The sequence below is a fragment of the Anomaloglossus baeobatrachus genome, chromosome 3, assembly GCF_048569485.1.
Source record: "Anomaloglossus baeobatrachus isolate aAnoBae1 chromosome 3, aAnoBae1.hap1, whole genome shotgun sequence".
Classification (NCBI taxonomy): domain Eukaryota; kingdom Metazoa; phylum Chordata; class Amphibia; order Anura; family Aromobatidae; genus Anomaloglossus; species Anomaloglossus baeobatrachus.
The window spans coordinates 631,038,523-631,061,451 of NC_134355.1; the positions used below are offsets into that span (position 1 = coordinate 631,038,523).

The 22,929-nt window shown below is 50.9% G+C and overlaps 1 protein-coding gene across 1 annotated transcript in view; it reads left to right on the forward strand.

Annotated features, from left to right (window-relative positions):
- The window catches only part of DDX1 (DEAD-box helicase 1), a 135,807-nt gene that overhangs the window by 107,204 nt on the left and 5,674 nt on the right, over positions 1–22,929 (forward strand). The window contains exons 21-22 of the mRNA XM_075341125.1: positions 11,291–11,363; positions 11,448–11,520. Coding sequence (XP_075197240.1) covers positions 11,291–11,363; positions 11,448–11,520 — 146 coding nt within the window. The remainder of the gene's footprint in view (positions 1–11,290; positions 11,364–11,447; positions 11,521–22,929) is intronic.

Here is a 22,929-nt window from a genome sequence, read left to right on the forward strand (position 1 = left end):
CTGTATTGATTGATCTGTATGAGGGCTTAGGAATTGCATGACAAGCTGACGTTTTTGGGTACAAACAGTGTTTTGATCACATTTCATTGCATTTTCTTTGTCGCTCCATTGGGAGACCCAGACAATTGGGTGTATAGCTTCTGCCTCCGGAGGCCACACAAAGTATTACACTCAAAAGTGTAACCCCTCCCCTCTGCCTATACACCCTCCCGTGCCTCACGGGCTCCTCAGTTTTATGCTTTGTGTGGAAGGAGGCACACATCCACTCACACATCTCCATTTTAGTCAGCAGCAGCTGCTGATTGTATCGGTTGGAAGAAAAGAGGGCCCCCACGGGGCCCCCGGCATGCTCCCTTCTCACCCCACTAAGTCGGCGGTGCTGTTAAGGTTGAGGTACCCATTGCGGGTACGACGGCCGGAGCCTTATGCCGTGTTTCCTTCTCCATCCCTGAGGGCTCTGGTAGAAGTGGGATCCGAAGCGGTCTTCCAGGTTCTGGGACCGTGCTCCCTCCGCAGCCCCTGAGGGAATCTGCTGGACAGGAGCTTATCTATCTTCAGGGACAGGGCCCTGCATCCACGAGGTACTCTGTGTCCCTATGGGGACGGTGTATGGAGCGCCTGGTTTCCAGACGCCGCATCTGACTGCTGAATAGTGAAGACCGGGGACTACCGCGCCGACCGCGCCTGCTTGTCGGCCGCGGTATTAAATTTAGTCCCCGGCTTCATCGCGGCCTAGTGGAAAAACTCCCGCCCCCAGGCCTGTCTATCAGAGATAGGGGCGGGATAGCCGACCTGACGTCGGATGTGAGGGCCGGGGCATCCTGTATGCTCCCTCCCCCCTCACTGATCACTGTGGGGACCCCAGATTCCCGCACTTTTCATAACGCCGCCCATGGCTTCACTCCTCCCCTGAGAGCTCCGGCAGCCATCTTTAGGACATTCTGCCGGTGGAGAATCACACAGAACAGCTCTGCAGCTCTGGGAGACCAGGCAGGGAATCTGGAGCGCACACACCCCGCTTTTTAGCGGTGGGTAAGCCGCATCGGTCACTCGGTGTTGGTCCCCTCCGGTGCCGGTATAGATACGTATATATATACCTTTCTGTTCGGCCGGGCTGTATACCCTTTTTTCTGTATACCCTCAGTGATCACGCTCCTAGGACACAACAGCATGTCTGTCACAAGGAGCAAGGGCACTAAAGCACAGGATGTTTTTGCGACATGTACCTCTTGTAGGGCCATGTTACCTGCGGGTTCCACCTACCCTCACTGTGAGCAATGCTCGACCCCTGTTACGCTTGCTCAGCCGGAGCCTCGGTCACTAGTGGGCCCCTCGGCTCAGGCAGACCCCCCTGTTTCTACTGTCCAGGTGGCAGCGACTGAGTTTGCAGTTTTTGCTGACAAGCTCTCAGAGTAAATGATCTTATCTCGTCCATCAATCAGGTGTTAGATCTATCTCCACCGCCTCCACCTATAGAGGAGTCGGCCTCTCAGCAGGAGAAACACCAGTTTCGGTTTCCCAAACGTATACGGAGTGCATTTTTTGATCACTCTAACTTCAGAGATGCTGTCCAGAAGCCCAGAGCGGTTCCGGACAAGCGCTTTACTAAGCGCCTTACTGACACACGTTACCCCTTCCCCGCTGACGTAGTTAAGGGTTGGGCGCAATGTCCTAAGGTAGATCCCCCAGTCTCCAGATTGGCGGCTAGATCCGTGGTTTCGGTTGCAGATGGCTCATCACTAAAAGATGCCACTGACAGGCAGATAGAACTCCTGGTGAAATCCATCTATGAGGCCACGGGAGCGTCTTTTGCCCCGGCCTTTGCAGCCGTGTGGGCACTCCAAGCTATCTCAGCTTGTCTGGCTGAGATTAATGCGGTCACACGTACGTCTGCCCCGCAGGTTGCATCTTTAACCTCTCAGGCGTCGGCGTTTTCCTCCTATGCCATGAACGCAGTCCTAGACTCTGCTAGCCGTACAGCGGTGGCATCCGCTAATTCTGTTGCAGTCCGCAGGGCCATGTGGCTGCGCGAATGGAAGGCAGACTCTGCTTCCAAGAGGTTCTTAACCGGTTTGCCGTTTTCTGGCGAGAGATTGTTTGGCGAACGATTGGATGAGATTATTAAGGAATCCAAGGGAAAGGACTCCTCCTTACCCCAGTCCAAACCTAAGAGACCTCAGCAGCGGAAAATACAATCGAGGTTTCGGTCCTTTCGTCCCTCCGCCAAGCCACAGTCCTCTTCGTCCAATAGACAGGACAAAGGCCAGAAGAACTCCTATGCGTGGCGGTCTAAGTCACGCCCCCAAAAGACCGCCGGAGGCACTGCTTCCAAGGCGGCCTCCTCATGACTCACGGCATCCCCGAACCGCATCCTCGGTCGGTGGCAGGCTCTCCCGCTTTCGCGACGCCTGGTGGCCACATGTTCAAGACCGATGGGTGAGAGACATCCTGTCTCACGGTTACAGGATAGAGTTCAGCTCTCGTCCTCCGACTCGTTTCTTCAGAACCTCCCCGCCCCCCGCGCGAGCAGACGCACTTTTTCAAGCAGTGGACGCTCTGAAAAAAGAAGGCGTCGTGACCCCCGTTCCCACTCAGGAACAGGGTCGCGGTTTTTACTCCAACTTATTCGTGGTACCAAAGAAGGACGGATCATTCCGTCCCGTTCTGGACCTCAAATTGCTCAACAAACACGTGAGCACCAGACGATTCCGGATGGAATCTCTCCGCTCGGTCATCGCCTCGATGTCACAAGGAGACTTCCTCGCATCGATCGACATCAAGGATGCCTATCTCCATGTGCCGATCGCACCAGAACATCAACGCTTTTTGCGTTTCGCCATAGGGGACGAACACCTTCAGTTCGTGGCTTTACCATTCGGCCTGGCGACAGCCCCACGGGTTTTCACCAAAGTCATGGCATCCGTTGTGGCGATCCTGCATTCTCAGGGGCACTCGGTGATTCCTTACTTGGACGATCTCCTAGTCAGGGCATCTTCTCAGGCGGCGTGTCAACACAACCTTACCGTCGCTCTGGAGACCCTCCAGCAGTTCGGGTGGCTCATCAACTTCCCAAAATCCAAGTTGACACCGACCCAATCTCTGACCTATCTAGGGATGGAGTTTCATACACAGTTCAGCGGTAGTCAAGCTACCACTAGACAAACAGCTGTCACTGCAGGCAGGGGTGCAATCTCTGATTCAGACTCAGTCTCACCCCTTGAGACGTCTCATGCACTTCCTGGGGAAGATGGTAGCAGCGATGGAGGCAGTGCCCTTCGCGCAATTCCATCTGCGACCACTCCAGTGGGACATTCTCCGCAAATGGGACAGGAGGTCGAACTCTCTCGACAGGAACGTCTCTCTTTCCCTTGCAACAAAGACATCCCTTCAGTGGTGGCTTCTTCCCACTTCTCTTTCACAGGGAAAATCCTTCCTGCCCCCAACCTGGGCTGTGGTCACCACGGACGCGAGCCTGTCAGGGTGGGGAGCGGTGTTCCTCCATCACAAGGCTCAGGGAACCTGGACTCCGATAGAGTCTTCCCTTCAGATCAATGTCCTGGAGATAAGGGCAGTGTATCTGGCCCTAGTGGCTTTCCAGCAGCTGCTGGAGGGCAGGCAGATCCGTATCCAGTCGGACAACGCCACTGCCGTCGCATACATCAACCACCAGGGCGGCACGCGGAGTCGTCAAGCCTTCCAAGAAGTTCGGCGAATTCTGCAGTGGGTGGAAGCCACAGCATCCACCATCTCAGCAGTTCACATACTGGACGTAGAAAACTGGGAAGCAGATTTTCTCAGTCGTCAGGGCATGGATGCGGGGGAATGGTCCCTGCACTCAGAGGTGTTTCGAGAGATCTGTCGCCGCTGGGGGAACGCCGGACGTCGATCTCATGGCGTCACGGCACAACAACAAGGTCCCGACCTTCATGGCACGATCTCAGGATCACAGAGCTCTGGCGGCGGACGCACTAGTTCAGGATTGGTCGCAGTTTCGACTACCTTATGTATTTCCTCCTCTGGCAATGCTGCCCAGAGTACTACGCAAGATCAGGTCCGACTGCCGTCCCGCCATTCTCGTCGCTCCAGACTGGCCGAGGCGGTCATGGTACCCGGATCTGTGGCATCTCACGGTGGGTCAGCCGTGGGCGCTGCCAGACCGCCCAGACTTGCTGTCGCAAGGGCCGTTTTTCCATCTGAATTCTGCAGCCCTCAACCTGACTGTGTGGCCATTGAGTCCTGGCTCCTAGCGGCTTCAGGGCTGTCTCAGGATGTCATTGCCACTATGAGACAGGCCAGGAAACCGACGTCCGCCAAGATCTATCACAGGACTTGGCGGATTTTCTTGTCCTGGTGTTCTGATAAAGGTCTTTCTCCCTGGCCTTTTGCCTTACCCACTTTTCTTTCCTTCCTTCAATCCGGAATGGATAAGGGGTTGTCACTTAGTTCTCTCAAAGGGCAAGTATCGGCACTCTCAATATTCTTTCAAAAGCGCCTGGCCAAGCTTCCGCAGGTCCGCACGTTCCTGCAGGGAGTTTGCCACATAGTCCCACCTTACAGGCGCCCGCTTGAACCCTGGGACCTTAACAGGGTGCTGACGGCTCTTCAGAAACCGCCTTTTGAGCCGCTGCGTGATGTCTCCTTATCACGTCTTTCGCAGAAAGTGGCATTTCTAGTAGCAGTTACTTTTCTCCGTAGAGTGTCGGAGCTTGCAGCACTGTCATGCAAAGCCCCCTTCCTGGTTTTTCACCAGGATAAGGTGGTTCTCCGTCCTGTTCCGGAATTTCTCCCTAAGGTGGTATCGCCTTTTCATCTCAATCAGGATATCACCTTACCTTCATTTTGCCCTAATCCAATTCACCGCTTTGAAAAGGATTTGCACTCATTAGATTTAGTGAGAGCACTCCGTTTCTACGTGTCTCGCACAGCGCCCCTGCGTCGTTCAGATGCGCTTTTTGTCCTTGTGGCTGGTCAGCGTAAGGGTTCGCAAGCTTCCAGGTCAACCTTGGCTCGATGGATCAAGGAACCGATTCTTGAAGCTTACCGTTCTTCGGGGCTTCCGATTCCTTCGGGGCTGAAAGCCCATTCTACCAGAGCCGTAGGGGCGTCCTGGGCATTGCGGCACCGGGCGACGGCGCAGCAGGTGTGTCAGGCAGCTACGTGGTCTAGTCTGCACACTTTCACAAAGCACTATCAAGTGCATGCCTATGCTTCGGCAGATGCCAGTCTAGGTAGGCAGGTCCTTCAGGCGGCGGTGGCCCACCTGTAAGAGGGAGTCGTGTCGGCTCTTGTTATCGAGGTATTCTTTTACCCACCCAGGGACTGCTTTTGGACGTCCCAATTGTCTGGGTCTCCCAATGGAGCGACAAAGAAGAAGGGAATTTTGTTTACTTACCGTAAATTCCTTTTCTTCTAGCTCCTATTGGGAGACCCAGCACCCGCCCCTGTTCCCTTCGGGCTAGTTGTTCTTTTGTGTACACATGTTGTTCATGTTCAATTGTTTCATGGTTTTCAGTTCTCCGAACATCCTTCGGATTGAATTTACCTTAAACCAATTATAAGTTTCCTCCTTCCTGCTTTTGCACCAAAACTGAGGAGCCCGTGAGGCACGGGAGGGTGTATAGGCAGAGGGGAGGGGTTACACTTTTGAGTGTAATACTTTGTGTGGCCTCCGGAGGCAGAAGCTATACACCCAATTGTCTGGGTCTCCCAATAGGAGCTAGAAGAAAAGGAATTTACGGTAAGTAAACAAAATTCCCTTCTTTAGGGAGGTACTGCCAAACGAAAAGCCACAATGCTGACTTTTTTTTTTTTTGTTTTATAGCGTTTACCCACTGGCTTATTATATTTCATAATTAGATAGACCGGAGTTTTATTGATGCTGACACTAAAGGTGCTTTACACGCTGCGACATCGCTCAAGCGATGTCGTTGGGGTCACGGAATTTGTGACGCACATCCGGTCGCGTTAGCCATGTTGTTGCGTGTGACACCTATGAGCGATTTTGAATCCTCGCAAAAACGTTCAAAATCGCTCATCGGTGACATGGCCCCCTAATCTTTATTATCGCTGCTGCTGCGTGTACGATGTAGTTCTTCGTTGCTGCGTCAGCACACATCGCTATGTGTGACACCGCAGGAGCGAGGAACCTCACCTTACCTGCGGCCGCCTGCAATGAGGAAGGAAGAAGGTGGGCGGGATGTTACGTCCCGCTCATATCCGCCCCTCCGCTTCTATTAGGCGGCCGCTGTGTGACGTCGCTGTGACGCCGAACGAACTTCCCCCTCAGAAAGGAGGCGATTCGCCGGTCACAGCAACGTCGCAGGGCAGGTAAGTCCGTGTGATGGGACTGAGCGATGTTGTGCGCCACGGGCAGCGATTTTCCCGTGTCGCACAACCGATGGGGGGCAGGTACGCTCGCTAGCGATATCGGTACAGATATCGCAGCGTGTAAAGCGGCCTTTAGACTACATCTACAAAAAAAAAGCTGAATCCTCGCCACCAGGCTACACTTCGGTAATCAACAACCAGTTATTCAGTTTAGTGTCATTCGGAGGCAGACATGGGTCGGAGTAGGGTCTCAGCCTTAATTAGGCAGGTTAGGAACACACCTTTCTGTTGTTTCACTCTGCCAATGCAGAAAGTCGGGCTATGCTAGGACACCCCTTTCAAGGCATGGCTCTCTGCCCCCTCTGGTAAAAACCTCCAGGGTCTTATACCTCCAGGCGTTCGTTCTTCTATTCCATATGACCACTACTTAATGTTCTGTCCACATCGTAGTGAAGCCCTTTGCATTCCGATACTACAAGCGACAGTTGTTCTTTCTTCTGCAGTACTACTATTAGTTTTCCCACCGCAGGGATAGTTTTAGGATATCCCTTGGTTCCGGTGTTCACCAATGAAGCAATCAAGCCGTCATTAAAGGGGTTATCCGTCTTATTTTGCTTTTTTCATTATTACACTATTGGGCTACATTGGGGCAGGTAAGTAGATAGTGAGCACTTACCTGCCCTGCTGTCAGCCCCTCTCCCCTGGCTCAGAGCGGTCATGTGACTGCTCCTGCTGTGATTTTGCTACTTCCGGTCATTTCATGTCAACATGGGCAGGACCATGTTGACATGCAAATCTGCCACTGCATGTTGCCGCCCTGCTAGGCAGGTACAGTGCGATGAGCCCCGCCCCCCTCCCTGTGCGCTGCTATCTCTGCACTGTATGTGCTGGACAAACACAGGGCTGCCCTCTCTGTCTAGGACACTGTAGCGCTGTTTTCCCAACAGTGTCCTCAGCTCATTATGTTGTATGGTGCCCAGGCAACTTTGACCCCCCTCCCCCGTGCGCTGTCTCTGTGATGAATGCAGCCTCCCGTGCTCCTCGCTTCTAAATACAGTCAGAAGCAGGGATGTCACCTGACACCAGCGAACAACGGCACTGAGCTCTGTATAGGACACTGCAATCATCATAGCACGGAGAAGAGACAGCATGCTGCATGGGTGAGAAGGGAGAGCGAGCAGGGGGGGGAGGGGGCAGAGAAGAGCGTGCACGGCTGACAGAGTGGGGGGGGCTAGAGAAGAGCATTCATGGGTGACACAGCAGGGGGGCAGAGACGAGACTTCATGGGGGTGAGAGACAGGGGAGTGCTGGGGGCAGAGGAGACAGTGCAGTGGGAGAGAAGAGAGTGCATGAGGGGGATTATGTATAATATATAACTCTAGGTGTGTGTGTGTGTGTGTGTGTGTGTGTGTGTGTGTATCCATCCTATAGACTGTGTGTGTGTATCCTATAGACTGTGTGTGTGTATCCATCCTATAGACTGTGTGTGTATCCTATAGACTGTGTGTATCCATCCTATAGACTGTGTGTGTGTGTGTATCCATCCTATAGAGTGTGTGTGTGTATCCATCCTATAGAGTGTGTATCCATCCTATAGACTGTGTGTGTGTATCCTATAGACTGTGTGTGTGTGTATCCATCCTATAGACTGTGTGTGTATCCTATAGACTGTGTGTATCCATCCTATAGACTGTGTGTGTGTGTGTGTGTATCCATCCTATAGAGTGTGTGTGTGTATCCATCCTATAGAGTGTGTATCCATCCTATAGACTGTGTGTGTGTGTGTGTGTGTGTGTATCCATCCTATAGAGTGTGTGTGTGTGTGTGTGTGTGTATCCATCCTATAGACTGTGTGTGTGTGTGTGTGTATCCATCCTATAGAGTGTGTGTGTGTGTCCTATAGACTCACATTAGGGGCTATATATAATTTTCATTACATAGTACTCATTTATCTACAGGTGCTGGGGCAGTATACTGACAGGAGGGAATGTGTGTGTGCAGTGGGCAGGCAGGGGGTGTGGCTGGACACTGAGGCCAGGGGCGGTGCCAGCTGTGACTGTGGGTTTGGCAGTCAAACATGTCATGTTAGGTTGTGCTGAATGTAAACAAGGAGCTGCAGAGAATAAAGTGAAAAATCAAGAGAAACAAAAGTTAGAAAACAAAAAAATAATGTAGGGGGTGTTTTATATGACAAGACAGCACATATTAGCTTAATGTTTTTTTTGGAGTTTATGTCGGACAACTCCTTTAAGGAGAACAGCCCCCTCCATCGTTTGGGTGGGGTGGGGTATTAGTTTTGCTCCTTTTTCCTACTGAATTACTGGGTGACAGCTTCCCAAGATGTATTCTTAGGGGTATGTGCCCAAGATCAGGACTAACTGCGTCCTGGACGCAGCGGGGCCGCGAGTCTCCTCCGCAGGAGAATGCAGGAGACCATAGCTGCTCGTACCCACGATCAGGGTTCAGTGTGCTGCGCTCTCCTCGCTGTGTTTTCTCTATGGAAAATGCTTGCGAATCCGCAGCACGCAATTAAGGGTACTATCACACTTGCGGTGTTTGGCAGCCCCTGCTTTGGGATAGATGATGCATTGCGATGGATGGCCTTGCGTTGTATCCGCCGGTCGACAACGCGCTGTATCCGCCTAGCGGAAAGAACGCAGCATGTAGCGTTAAAAAAACGCAATGTGCAGGATTCCGTCGGCGTCCGTCGTTTTTATAATGGAAGCCTATAGTGGCGGGATCCATCATTTGACGGATTCCTGTGGAGGATCCGTCTTTACACAACTGAGCATGCTCAGTTGAGTAAATCGCTGGAAAAAAAGCATAATTGGATTGCGTTGTTTTGCAGGATCCGTCGCATTTGTTGTGCCACAATATGCAACACATCCGTTACATCCGTCACACAAGGCAATGCAATGGATGCCGCACAACGCAAGTGTGAAACTAGCCCAACATGCTGCGGTCTGGAAAGCCGCTCCACAGGTCAGTGTTTGCTGTGGAAAAAACAAGTACAGTGGGCACGGGGTTTCTAGAAATCCCATCCCCTGTGCTTGTACTGAACAACACAGCGTTTTCGATACAGCAAAAACACTCTGCATCCAGAACGCTGCAAACACTGATCGTGAGCACGCACCCTTAGAGTCAGCTTTCAGGTGGCAGCATATAAACCCATGGTTCCCCTGTCCCCCAATAAAAAATATGAGAAAAAAAGATTTTATAGCGTGTACCAAATAATTCTTAATTTTTAAATTTTACGATTATTTTGCTCAGTTGTTTCATACACAGTAATACAATGGCATTGTTGTATATGAAAAGAATTTATCTTCAGCAAGCCACCACCCACCCAGGCTACCACGACAGGCCATCAGCACCCTGCAGTCGAAGATATCAAAGCAGTGCCATTGATTTGTGATGTGACCCCTTTAAACAGCGGAGTCAGACCCCCAGATCAATATTGCAGGCTTTTTCCGCCAATTCACATAAAAATGGCGTTGCTTAAGGGGCCTTATTCCCTCATCTCAGTACATGATGACTGACACCTGTGGACATCTGATCAGTTTGGGCGATAAACCCCTTTAATACCCCTGTCAATCATGACAGGGGTATCAAATAGAATAAAAGGGGGTTAAAAGACCCCTTTTGGCAGGATCGTGGGTGCCGATTGTTATCAGTGTACACTGAGGCCATCTGATGACCCCAGGTACGCTGGCCTGTTAGGTCCTGCTATAAGCCTCTGATGAAGCCACCCACCTGGTGGCGATACATGTTGGGTTTTCATAACCTTGTTTGCTTCCTTTAGACAGGGCAGACTGAAGCTTTATTTAAGCTTTTTGTCAAAATTTTTGCTATCACCTTTTGGCTTTTTTTTTGTGTCTTTTTGGCTTATTTATCAACTAATAAGCTATATTTAATCAATTTCTAAGGTTGATCCATTGCTTTTGCATACTACTTTTTTTCTTTCCTTATACACCGTATTTTCAGGTTTGTAAGACACACTTCCCCCCCCCCCCCCCCCCAAAAAAAATTGGGGTAAAATTGGGGATGCATCTTACAAACCGCATATGGCTTGCAGGGTTGGTGATACAGAGGGCTCGGAGGGGGTGTCATTGCAGTGGAGCAGCTCAGGAGGGTCAGTGTGTAGCAGTAGAGGGTCGGCGATACCGCGGGCTTGTGGGGTGTCACGCCAGCGGGCGCCATTGATCTGTGGGCTGCTTTGAATCGCCGGCGGTTGATGCGATGTACTTCAAGAAAATGGCCGCGGAGGGCCATCTGCGCATCCGCTGCCATTTTCTTGAAGTCCATTGTGTCTACGGCTGGCGATTCAATATAGCTCGCAGTCCGCCGGCAGATCAATGGCGCTCGTAACTGCGACACCCCACGAGCTCGCAGTATCGCCAACCCTCTGCTGATGCATTTTGACCCTCTTGAGCCGTGACACCCCCTCTTCTGAACCTGCTAGCAGATCAATAACGCCCGCCGCCGCGACACCCCACACGAGCTTGCGGTATGGCCGTCCCTCCGCACACTAACCCTCTTGAGTCGTGACACCCCCTCTTCTGAGCCCGCAGTATCGCCTCCCCTGCCTCCTGGTACCTTCCTGAGCTGCTCCACCACCGCCACTCCCCCCGGGTGAGTTAATATAAGAGGCACTTGGATTTTAAGACGGACCCCCATTTTAACAGTAGAAATTATTTTTTTTTTCCTATCTTCCTCCTTCAAATTTGAGGTGCGTCTTATAAAATGAAAAATATGATACCGTTCTTAACAAGAGCTCATACATATTTTATAAATCGAGAAAAACTTTACATTTTGTACATCAAGAAAGCGTCATAAGTGTCATCTGCTTAGTAAATTTATGGATTTTTGCATTTAGGAAAACAAAAATGTAATTTTTAGTTTTTTTTAAACAATCTTACAAAATATAATACTTATTTAACTGCTTCTTTGCATTGATTCCTTTCAGAAAAGCGATGTTCGGTTCCTAATCTGCACGGATGTGGCCGCCAGAGGGATCGATATCCGCGGAGTGCCGTATGGTGAGCGCCTCTTTTATGATACACACTTTACAGGGTTGGTTGTGATATTGGACGGGTGAGATTCTGCTCTTTTCTCCCTTGCAGTTATCAATGTGACCCTTCCCGATGAGAAGCAGAACTACGTGCACCGCATTGGCAGAGTGGGCAGAGCCGAGAGGTAAGGTATATGCGTCGTCTGCACCCTAAGGCTATGTGCCCACAGACAAAAGATCGTGCGGATTTTTCTACAGCAAAATCTGCAGTATCTCCCAGAAAATTGCACCAAAACTTTGGTGCGTTTTTTTGTGCGTTTTCGATGCTGATTTTGATGCGGAAATTGCTGATTTTGGTGTAGATTTTAACCATTGGATTTGGTGGGAAAATATGCACCAAAAACGCAGGAAAACCACCCTGTGTGAACAGATTTGGTGCGGATTTTTTGCGCATGTTTGACCTTACATTTCACTTGCATTGGCAAAATCTGCAGGTAAATCCACAGGAATAATTGACATGCTGAAGAGTTTCCCACAGGGAAATCCACACTATTTCCTCAGCGGGAAAAAAAATGCAGCATGGGCACAACACTTCAAAAATCCCCTAGAAATATTTGGGGACTCACTGTAGTGCGGATTTTAACCCCTTCAGTCCCCGAGCGCTTTCCGTTTTTCCGTTTTTGTTTTTTTTTTTGCTCCCCTTCTTTCGAGAGCCTTAACTTTTTTATTTTCTTTATCGTTCCTATGGGAGACCCATATGGGAGACATTGGGTGTATAGCTTCTGCCTCCGGAGGACACACAAAGTACTACACTAAAAAGTGTAGCTCCTCCCTCTGAGCATATACACCCCCTGGATAACCAGATCTAGCCAGTTTATTGCTTTGTGTTCAGGAGGCATACATCCACACATGCATTCTCATCTGATTTTTCATTTTTGGAAAGATTTTGAAGAAAAGCGGGTCCAAGTCTGGACCCCCGGCATGTCCCTTCTCACCCCACTGTGTCGGCGGTGTTGTTAAGGTTGATTCCAAGGCTGGAGCCTTACATGCCGCGCTCCTTCACCATCCCTCGGGCTCTGGCTTGAAGTGGGAGCCAGCACGGTTCTCCATGCTTTGCAGGAGACCGGTCTCCATCCGCAGCCCTTCAGGATCCTGCTGGACGGAGCACTCATCCCCAGGGACATGGCCCTGCGTCTCAGCGAGCTAAGTACCTGAGACGTTTATGTTCTGGGGGTCCCTGTACTTTTATTATGTGGGAAGAGTGTGCTGAGTGTTTTTTGTGACATTTCCGGCGGGTTCTCTGGCTGTCGCCTGAGAACCGCGCCGATGGTGCCTGCGCGCCGGCCGCACCGCTCAAATTTACTTTCGGTTTCACTGCCCTCGCATGTCATTCATGCAGAGGGACAGTGTGGCTCCGCCCAGCGGCCGTTCTGCACAGGGGAGAGACACTCCTCACTGAGTACATGTCTCCTCCCCTGTAAGTCTCTTTGGCCCTCCAGATCCCGCTCTCAGGTGATCCTCACCACAGATGCCAGTCTATCCGGCTGGGGAGCGGTATGTCTCCACCACCGAGCGCAGGGCACTTGGACTCCGTCCGAGTCAGCCCTCTCGATCAATGTGCTGGAAACCAGAGCTGTGCTTCTAGCTCTCCTAGCCTTTCACCACCTGTTGGCGGGCAAGCACATCCGAGTCCAGTCAGACAACGCGACAGCGGTTGCCTACATCAATCACCAAGGCGGGACACGCAGCCGCCTGGCAATGTTGGAGGTTCAACGCATCCTTCAATGGACGGAGGACTCCAAGTCCACCATATCCGCAGTCCACATCCCAGGCGTGGAAAACTGGGAAGCAGATTATTTCAGCCGTCAAACCGTGGACAGTGGCGAGTGGTCCCTGCATCTGGCAGTGTTTCAGTCAATCTGCCGCAAGTGGGGCACTCCGGAAGTGGATCTAATGGCATCCCGGCACAACAACAAGGTTCCGGTTTACGTGGCTCGCTCCCACGATCCTCAGGCCTTTGCAGCAGACGCTCTGGTTCAAGATTGGTCCCAGTTTCGTCTGTCCTACGTGTTTCCCCCTCTAGCTCTCTTGCCCAGAGTTCTGCGCAAGATCAGAATGGAGGGCCGTCAGGTCATCCTCATTGCTCCGGACTGGCCCAGGCGAGCTTGGTACCCAGACCTGCTCCATCTGTCCGTAGAGGTGCCGTGGCATCTTCCGGACCGTCCAGACCTTCTCTCACAAGGTCCGTTTTTCCGCCAGAATTCTGCGGCTCTCAGATTGACGGTGTGGCTCTTGAGTCTTGGATCTTGACGGCTTCTGGTATTCCTCCTGAAGTCATCTCCACTATGACTCGGGCTCGGAAGTCTTCCTCGGCCAAAGTCTATCACAGGACCTGGAGAATTTTCCTGTCCTGGTGTCGCTCTTCCGGCCATGCTCCTTGGCCTTTTTCCTTGCCGACCCTTCTGTCCTTTCTACAGTCCGGTCTGCAGCTAGGACTATCCCTCAATTCCCTCAAGGGACAAGTCTCGGCTCTGTCAGTGCTGTTCCAGCGGCGTATCGCCCGGCTGGCTCAGGTCCGCACCTTCATGCAGGGCGCGTCTCACATCATTCCGCCTTACCGGCGGCCCTTGGATCCCTGGGACCTCAATTTGGTCCTCACGGCCTTGCAGAAACCCCCCTTTGAGCCTCTTAGGGAGGTTTCTTTGTTTCGTCTTTCACAGAAAGTGGTCTATCTAGTGGCCATAACTTCCCTCAGGAGAGTCTCTGATTTGGCTGCGCTCTCTTCGGAGTCACCTTCTTTGGTTTTTCATCAAGACAAGGTGGTTCTCCGTCCGGCTCCGGACTTTCTCCCTAAGGTGGTTTCTCCTTTCCACCTTAACCAGGACATTTCCCTGCTTTCCTTTTGTCCGGCTCCTGTTCATCGCTTTGAAAAAGCGTTGCATACTCTGGATCTGGTGCGGGCGCTCCGGATCTATGTGTCTCGCACCGCTGTTCTTAGGCGGTGCACCTCTCTTTTTGTGCTAACCACAGGTCGGCGTAAGGGCCTCTCGGCTTCTAAGCCGACCCTAGCTCGTTGGATTAGGTCGGCCATTTCCGATGCCTACCAGTGTACTCAGGTGCCTCCCCCGCCGGGGATCAAGGCACACTCGACCAGAGCTGTCGGTGCCTCTTGGGCTTTCAGGCACCAGGCTACGTCTCAGCAAGTCTGTCAGGCTGCCACTTGGACTAGCCTGCATACCTTTTCAAAGCACTACCAAGTGCATGCTCATGCTTCGGCACATGCGAGCTTGGGCAGACGCATCCTTCAGGCGGCTGTCGCCCATTTGTGAAGTTAGGCTCTGCCTACTTCTCAGTTTTTCTGTTAATTCCCACCCATGGACTGCTTTGAGACGTTCCAATGTCTGGGTCTCCCATAGGAACGATAAAGAAAAAGAGAATTTTGTTTACTTACCGTAAATTCTTTTTCTTATAGTTCCGTATTGGGAGACCCAGCACCCTCCCTGTTGCCTGTTGGCAGTTTCTTGTTCCGCGTGTTATCACCGGCTGTTGTCGTGGACAGAGTCTCCGGTTGTTCCGGTTCTTGCTCTGTCTTTACTTGTGGGTGGCTATTCTCCTTCAGCTTTTGCACTAAACTGGCTAGATCTGGTTATCCAGGGGGTGTATATGCTCAGAGGGAGGAGCTACACTTTTTAGTGTAGTACTTTGTGTGTCCTCCGGAGGCAGAAGCTATACACCCAATGTCTGGGTCTCCCAATACGGAACTATAAGAAAAAGAATTTACAGTAAGTAAACAAAATTCTCTTTTTTCCGTCAATCTTGCCATAGGAGGGCTTCTTTTTTGCGGGACAAGTTGTACTTTTAAATGAAACCATAATTTTTACCATATAGTGTACTGGAAAACAGAAAAAAAAATTCCAAGTATGGAAAAACTGCAAAAAAAAGTGTGATCGCACAATAGCTTTTGGGATATTTTATTCACCATGTTCACTATATGGTAAAACTGATGTGTGGGTGTGATGCCTCAGGTTGGTGCGAGTTTGTAGACACCAAACATGTATAGGTTTACTTGTATCTAAGGGGTTAAAATAAATTCACAAGCTTGTCCAATAAAAGTGGCGTACGTTTTGCGCCATTTTCCGAAACCCGTAGCGTTCTCATTTTCTTCACCGTTCCTTATGGGAGACCCAGACCATGGTGTATAGCTTCTGCCTCCGGAGGACACACAAAGTACTACACTCAAACGTGTAGCTCCTCCCTCCTAGCATATACACCCCCTGGTAGCCAGTCCTAGCCAGTTCAATGCTTTGTGTTCAGGAGGTCACACACACACATGCATCCTCTGATTTTTGATTTTTGATTTTTTGGATTTCAAAGATTTGGAAGAAAAGCGGGTCCAATCTGGACTCCCGGCATGTCCCTTCTCACCCCACTGTGTTGGCGGTGCTGTTAAGGTTGACTTTACAAGGCTGGAGCCTTCACATGCCGCGCTCCTTCACCATCCCTCGGGCTCTGGCTGAAGTGGGAGCCAACTCGGTTCTCACTGCTTTGCAGGAGACCGGTCTCCATCCGCAGCCCTGTTCAGGATCCTGTCGGACGGAGCATTTAACCCCCCCCAGGGACCTGGCACCTGCGTCTCAAAAGCTAAGTATGAGACGTTTTTACCACTGAAAGTGGTCTTTCCAGGGTCCCTTGTACTTTATTTATTGGGGGGAGTGTGTTATATGTCTGGGGTAACATTTCCAGCCGGTTCTCCAGTTTTCACTGGAGAACCGCGCCGATAGTGCCTGCACGCTGGCCGCATGTTTAAATCTAGGCCCCGGCTTCGCCTGAGGCCTAGTTTCGGTTTCACTCCCTCTGCATGTCAGTCATGCAGAGGGACAGTGTGGCTCCGCCCAGCGGCTGTTCAGGGAGCGGACACTCCTCACTGAGGAAGGATTCCCTCCCCTGTATACCTCATTTGCCCGCTCTCAGTAGGCCCCGCCCCCTCGCCTGCGCTCCGGTCGCCATTTTCTCAGAGTTCTCAGTGTCTGCATAGGCACAGAGATACCTCATTGTGACAAGTGGGGGCCAGGGGGGGGACTGGAGGGCACAGAAATGTATGTTAAACGGTCTTGCAGCCACAACCTCCAGTTGTGCAGCTGCTTATATTCTCTGTTTATATACTCTGCTGGGGGTCATTCTGGAGATGCATTCCCTCACAGAGCCCCCACCTCTGCAGCATGTCTCACATCAGAGCAAGGCTGCAAGGCTGTTCTTAATATGCTGCATGTAGACTCGTACTGCCTGTACTGAGCACATAAACACAGTGGTCCCTCAGCCTGGAGGCTCGTCAGTGGTCCTCCAGCTGCTCCGGGGGTGCTGAGCATGCATTAGCCCCCTTCTCAGGGCGCTTCTGCTGCTACGGCTCGCTCAGCAAGCTCTTAGAGGTCTCTTCATCTGGTTTTCAGACCCCGTCCTCCTAAAATGGAGACGCAGGGTCCCCTGTCCTTCCCCGTCCCGCAGCTCTGATTCACGAGCTGACTCACTGGACGAGGAGGATGTCTTTACTGGGGGCTCGGACGCTACTTAATGTACCATTGATCTGTCCGAAGGTGACACAGATGCTAATGATTTGATTGCGTCCATTATATTTGTACTGGACCTCAATCCGCCTGAATCAGGGGAGTATCCCTCTCTGGCAGAAAGGCATCAGTATACCTTAAGAGAACAAGGAGTGTGTTCCTTAACCACTCCAGTTTTCAGCCCACTGTGACCAAGCCCAGAGCCTGTCCTGACAGACGCTCCCAATGCGTGGTTCTGATGACTGTTTCCTCCTTCCACCAGAGGTGGTCAAGGAGTGGGCTCATTCACCAAGGGTGGTCCCTCCGGTGTCTAGTATTTCAGCCCGGATAGTTGTTTCAGTGGCTGACGGCACCTCTCTAAGGATCCCACTGTACATTAATTCTGTACATTAATTCTGTACTGGACCTCAATCCGCCAGTATCAGAGGAGCAAACTTCTCTGGCAACAGGCCACCAGTTTACCTTGCCTAAGAGAATAAGGAGTGTGTTCCTTAACCACTCCAGTTTTCAGGCCACTGTGACCAAGCCCAGGGTCTGCTCTGGCAAACGCTTCCCAAAGCGTGGTTCTGATGACAGTTTTCCCCTTCCACCAGCGGTGGTCAAGGAGTGGGCTCATTCACCATAGGTGGTCCCTCCGGTGTTTAGACTCTCAGCCCGGATGTTGTATCAGTGGCTGATGGCTCTTCTCTTACGGTTTTGCTGTCCGCCAGTTTGTCCTTCTGGCCAAATCTGTATGGAGGCGGCAGGGGTCTCGTTCTCCCCATTTGCAGCAGTGCGGCTTTCAAAGCCATCTCTGCTTCTCTAGAGGAGATGCATTCCCTCATAGGGACTCTTTGCCCGAAATGGTTGCCTTAACTTCCAGACTTCAGTCTTTTCATCCTATACCATGTCTGCCATGCTGGAGACTCTCACCGCACTGCGGTGGCCTCGGCTAATTTTCTCGCTATCCGCAGGCTCCTGTGGCTTCGGAAGTGGACGGCGGATGCTTCTAAAGAAGTTCCTTGCTGGGCTCCCTTTTGCTGGGACCAGACTGTTCGGGAACAACTGGATGAAATTATTAAGGAAGCTCTTGGCGGGAAGAGTTTCTTCCATGCCACAAACCTAAACCAGGAAACCTGTCCAGGGCAGGAATCAGTCGAGGTTTCGTTCTTTTTGTTCCTCCATCTGATCGTTCTCTAAGCCCCTCGGCCTTGCCCACTGGCTCAGCCAAGGATCGTAAACCCAAATGCCGCGCGAGAAGACCGCAGGACATGCTGCCACTAAGTCAGCCTCCTCCTGACTATCTGAACACGCCAGCAACGTCCTTGGTCGGTGGCAGGCTCTCCCACTTGGCGACGTATGATTTTAACACGTCTCTGATCAGTGGGTGCGAGACACCATCTCCCACGGCTACAGGATAGAATTCTATCCAGCCCGCCAAACAGATTTTTTCTGTCAACTCCCCTCTGCTCCAAAGCCGCCGCCTTCTCACAGGCTGTGGCATTCTTGCAGGCCACTGGGGTAATTGTACCGGTTCCCGTCTGGGAACGGCTCTGAGATTTCTGCTTAAATCTATTCCTAGTACCCGAGGAGGGCGGTGCCTTCCGACCTGGATCTCAAGCTTCTCAAGCATGTTCAGGTGCGGCAGTTTCGCATAGAGTCTCTGCGATCAATCATTGACCCAAGGAGATTCCCTAGCATCCATCGACATCAGAGATGCCTATCTGCATATGCCAATCGCAGTTTCACACCAGCGTTGGCTACGTTTTGCAATCAGAGTGGTCCAATTCGTGGCTCTTCCCTTTGGGTTAGCCACAGCCCCTCGAGTATTCTCAAGGTCGGGGCAGCTGTGATTGCGGTCCTGCACCTCTAGGGGTTGGCAGTGATTTTTTTGTCCAGGACAGCCTTCTGCTCTGGGTTTCATCCAGTGCAGACTGTTAGCGGAGTGCCTCGCTCACTCTCGCCACTCTAACCAATTCGGGTTTGTCATTCTGTCCAAGTCCACTCTGACTTCGACCCAGAAGTTCACAGACCCAGGGACGCAATTCGAGACTCTGTCGGCACTTGTGAATCTGCCCTTAGTCAAACAGCAGTTCCTCCACTGGCGGTCGACGTCGTTCCATCAGGCACCTAATACAGGTGCTGGATCAGATGGTGGTGTCAATGCAAGCAATTCCCTTGCCCAGTTCCATCTGCGTCCTCTAAGGCTGGATATTTTCCGCTGTCGGAACAAACGGACTTCCTCCTTCCTCGGGTCGGTGGCTTTGCCACAGACCAGGGGCTCATTTCAATGGTGGCATCGTCCCCTCTGTCTCAGGGACGCTCCTTTTTTGGCTCCGTCCCGGGTGATCCTCACCAAGATGCTAGTCTATCCGGCTGGGGAGCAGTATATCTCCACCATGGAGCGCAGGGCACTTGGACTCTGTCCGAATCAGCCCTCTGGATCAATGTGCTGGAAATCAGAGCTGTGTTTCTAGCTCTCTAAGCTTTTCACCATCGGTTGGCGGCCAGACACATTCGAGTCCAGTCAGACAACGCTACAGCGTTGCCTACATCAACCTCCAGGGCGGGGCACTCAGCCGCCTGGCAATGTTGGAGGTTCATCGCATTCTTCAGTGGACGGAGGACTCCTAGTCCACCATATCCGCAGCCCACATCCCAGACGTGGAAAACTGGGAGGCAGATTGTTCTGCCGTCAAACCGTGGCTCCACGATCCTCAGGTTTTTGCGGCAGACGCACTGGTTCGAGTTTGGTCCCAGCTTCGTCTGTCTTACGTGTTTCACCCTCTAGTTCTTGCCCAGAGTCCTGCGCAAGATCAGAAAGGAGGGCCGTCGGGTCATTCTCATTACTCCAGACTGACCCAGGCAAGCTTGGTACCCTGACCTGCTCCGTCTGTCCGTAGAGGTGCCATAGCATCTCCCGGACTGTCCAGACCTTCTCTCACGAGGTCCGTCCTTCCGCCAGAACCTACGGCTCTCAGTTTGACGGCGTGGCGTTTGAGTCATGGATCTTGACGACTTCTGGTATCCCTCCTGAAGTCATCTCCACTATGACTCGAGCTCGGAAGTATCCTTTGGCCTTTTGGCCTTGCCGACCCTCCTGTCCCTTCTACAGTCCGGCCTGCAGCTAGGACTATCCCTCAATTCCCTTAAGGGACAGGTCTCGGCTCTGTCAGTGTTGTGCCAGCGGCGTATCGCCCGGCTGGCCCAGGTGCGCTCCTTCATGCAGGGCGCATCTCACATCATTCCGCCTTACCGGCGGCTCTTGGAGCCCTGGGACCTTAATTCGGTCCCCACAGCTTCCGGAAACCCCCCTTTGAGCCTCTTAGGGAGGTTTCTTTGTTTAGTCTTTCACAGAAAGTGGTCTTTCTAGTGGCCATGACTTCCCTCAAGGGAGTCTCTGTTTTGGCTGCACTCTCTTCGGAGTCCTCCCTTCATCAAGACAAGGTGGTTCTTCGTCCGACTCCGGACTTTCTCCCTAAGGTGGTTGCTGCCACCTTAACCGGGGAATTTTCCCTGCCTTCCTTTTGTCCGGCTCCTGTTCATCGCTTTGAAAGGGCGTTGCATACTCTGGATCTGGTGCGGGCGCTCCGGATCTATGTGTCTCGCACCGCTGTTCTTAGGCGGTGCACCTTTCTTTTGTGCTGACCGCTGGTCAGCGTAAGGGCCTTTCGGCATTTAAGCCGACCCTGGCTCGTTGGTTTAGGTCGGTCTTTTTCCCAATACCTACCAGTGTACTCAAGTGCCTCTCCCGCCGGGGATCAAGGCACACTTGACCAGAGCTGTCGGTGCCTCTTAATTTTTCAGGCACAGGCTACGGCTCAGCAGGTCTGTCAGACTGCCACTTGGACTAGTCTGTATACCTTTTCGTAGCACTACCACGTGCATGCTCTTGCTTCGGCAGATGCGAGCTTGGGCAGACGCATCCTTCAGGCGGCTGTCGCCCATTTGTGAAGTTAGGTTTCGCCTACTTCTCAGTTTTTCTGTTTATTCCCACCCATGGACTGCTTTAGAACGTCCCTTGGTCTGGGTCTCCCATAAGGAACGATGAAGAAAAAGAGAATTTTGTTACTTACCGTAAATTCTTTTTCTTATAGTTCCGACATGGGAGACCCAGCACCCTCCCTGTTGCCTGTGGCAGTTTTTTGTTCCGTGTGTTTCACCGGCTGTTGTTAGTAGACAGAGTTCCGGTCTTTCCGAGTTTTACTCTATCTCTACTTTTGGGTGGATGTCCTCCTTCAGCTTTTGCACTAAACTGGCTAGGACTGGCTACCAGGGGGTGTATATGCTAGGAGGGAGGAGCTACATGTTTGAGTGTAGTACTTTGTGTGTCCTCCGGAGGCAGAAGCTATACACCATGGTCTGGGTCTCCCATGTCGGAACTATAAGAAAAAGAATTTACGGTAAGTAACAAAATTCTCTTTTTTCTGGATCTATGGCTCAGTGACGGCTTATTTTTTGCGTCTCAAGCTGACATTTTTAATTGTGCCATTTTTGTGCAGATGCTACGTTTTGATTTTGCGTAAAACTTGCGGCGACCAAAAAAACGTAATTTTGGCGGTTTGGAATTTTTTTGCCGCTACGCCATTTACCAATCAGATGAATTGATTATATATTTTGATAGATCGGGCATTTCTGAATGTGGCAATACCAAATATGTGTTTTTTTTTTTTTTAATTGTTTTATTTTCAATAAGGCAAAATGGGGGGGGATTGAACTTTTGTTTTTATTTTAATATTTTTTAATATTTTTTATTGATTTTACTAGTGAGACCTGCACTATCCAATCGCTTCTGCTGTTCAGTGCGGTGGTTCAGCATCCCTCTGATCAGTGGAACTGCTGATCTACTGTGAATGCTGGCGCTCTGCCGACATTCACAGGAACTATGTCATGACAGGCGCTATCAGCTAAGCCAAGCCATTGGCACCCTGCAGCGTGTTAAATTCCACTGTCAGAGATTGACAGCGGCGTTTAACTAGTTAACAGGTGCGGTTGGAGCGGAGATCCACCTGCGCCTGTTAGCTGCACATGTCAGCTGGTCAGATCTGCAGGAAATGATGCCGACTTACCGCATGAGCCTGCATTAAAGGGACAGACGCTGCCTTGAACGTACAAGTCCAAGGTTGTGAAGGGGTTAAAGATTAACCGCTGGTGTATTTATTGTTCCATAAATTAACAGTACATGTGAAAATATGTGATATATCTTATTACAGAAATCTGCTTCTTTCTCCTCCTAGACTGATCTTTCATTCTCAAAATTCTCATTTGAGGGGTAAAAATCTGTCTTTAGCGAATCTAGATCTTCCCATTACTGAGATAGGAGATGACAGTTAGTGCTCATAACATTCTATGGAGAACTGTAACTGTTGTTTGAGGAGAACTTGCCGCAGAATATCGGTCTTCCTCTAGCTCCTCCCCCTCCATAGAATTTTAAAAACTCCAACTGTCATCTCCTATCTCAGTAAAGGGAAAATCTGTCTTCACTGAATACAGATTTACAGATTTTACCCATGAATTGAGAGTGAAGCATCAGTCGAGGAGGAGAAAGAAGCAGATTTCTCTAATATGATACATTACAAAGTTGCTTATTTTTGTGTTAACTATTGATTTATGAAATAAAAGTTAAAATGATAGATACTCTGAAAGGGTAAAATTCTGCACTTCATTTTTAGGGGATTAAAGTGAACCTGTCAGGTGCAATATGCACCCAGAGCCACGAGCAGTCCTGGGTGTATATTGCTAATCCCTGCCTAACTGTCCCTGTATACACTAGCATAGATAAGGAGATCTTAAGAAAAATTATTTCTAAAGATCCCAGATGAGATGCTAATAAGGCCAGCGACTAGTTGCAAGGGCGTTAGTTCCCTTGGCTAGTCGGCCCCCTGAGCATGTTAACACGCTATAAAGACATGGATCGCACATCTTAAAAAATACAATGATCTAAAGCCGCTAGGCAAAAAATTAAATAGAACATGAGGTTCTATTGTTACCATTCTGATCAGATTTTATTAAGTCCACTGCCACGTCACAGCAAACCTCTTGAGTGGGTCCCTA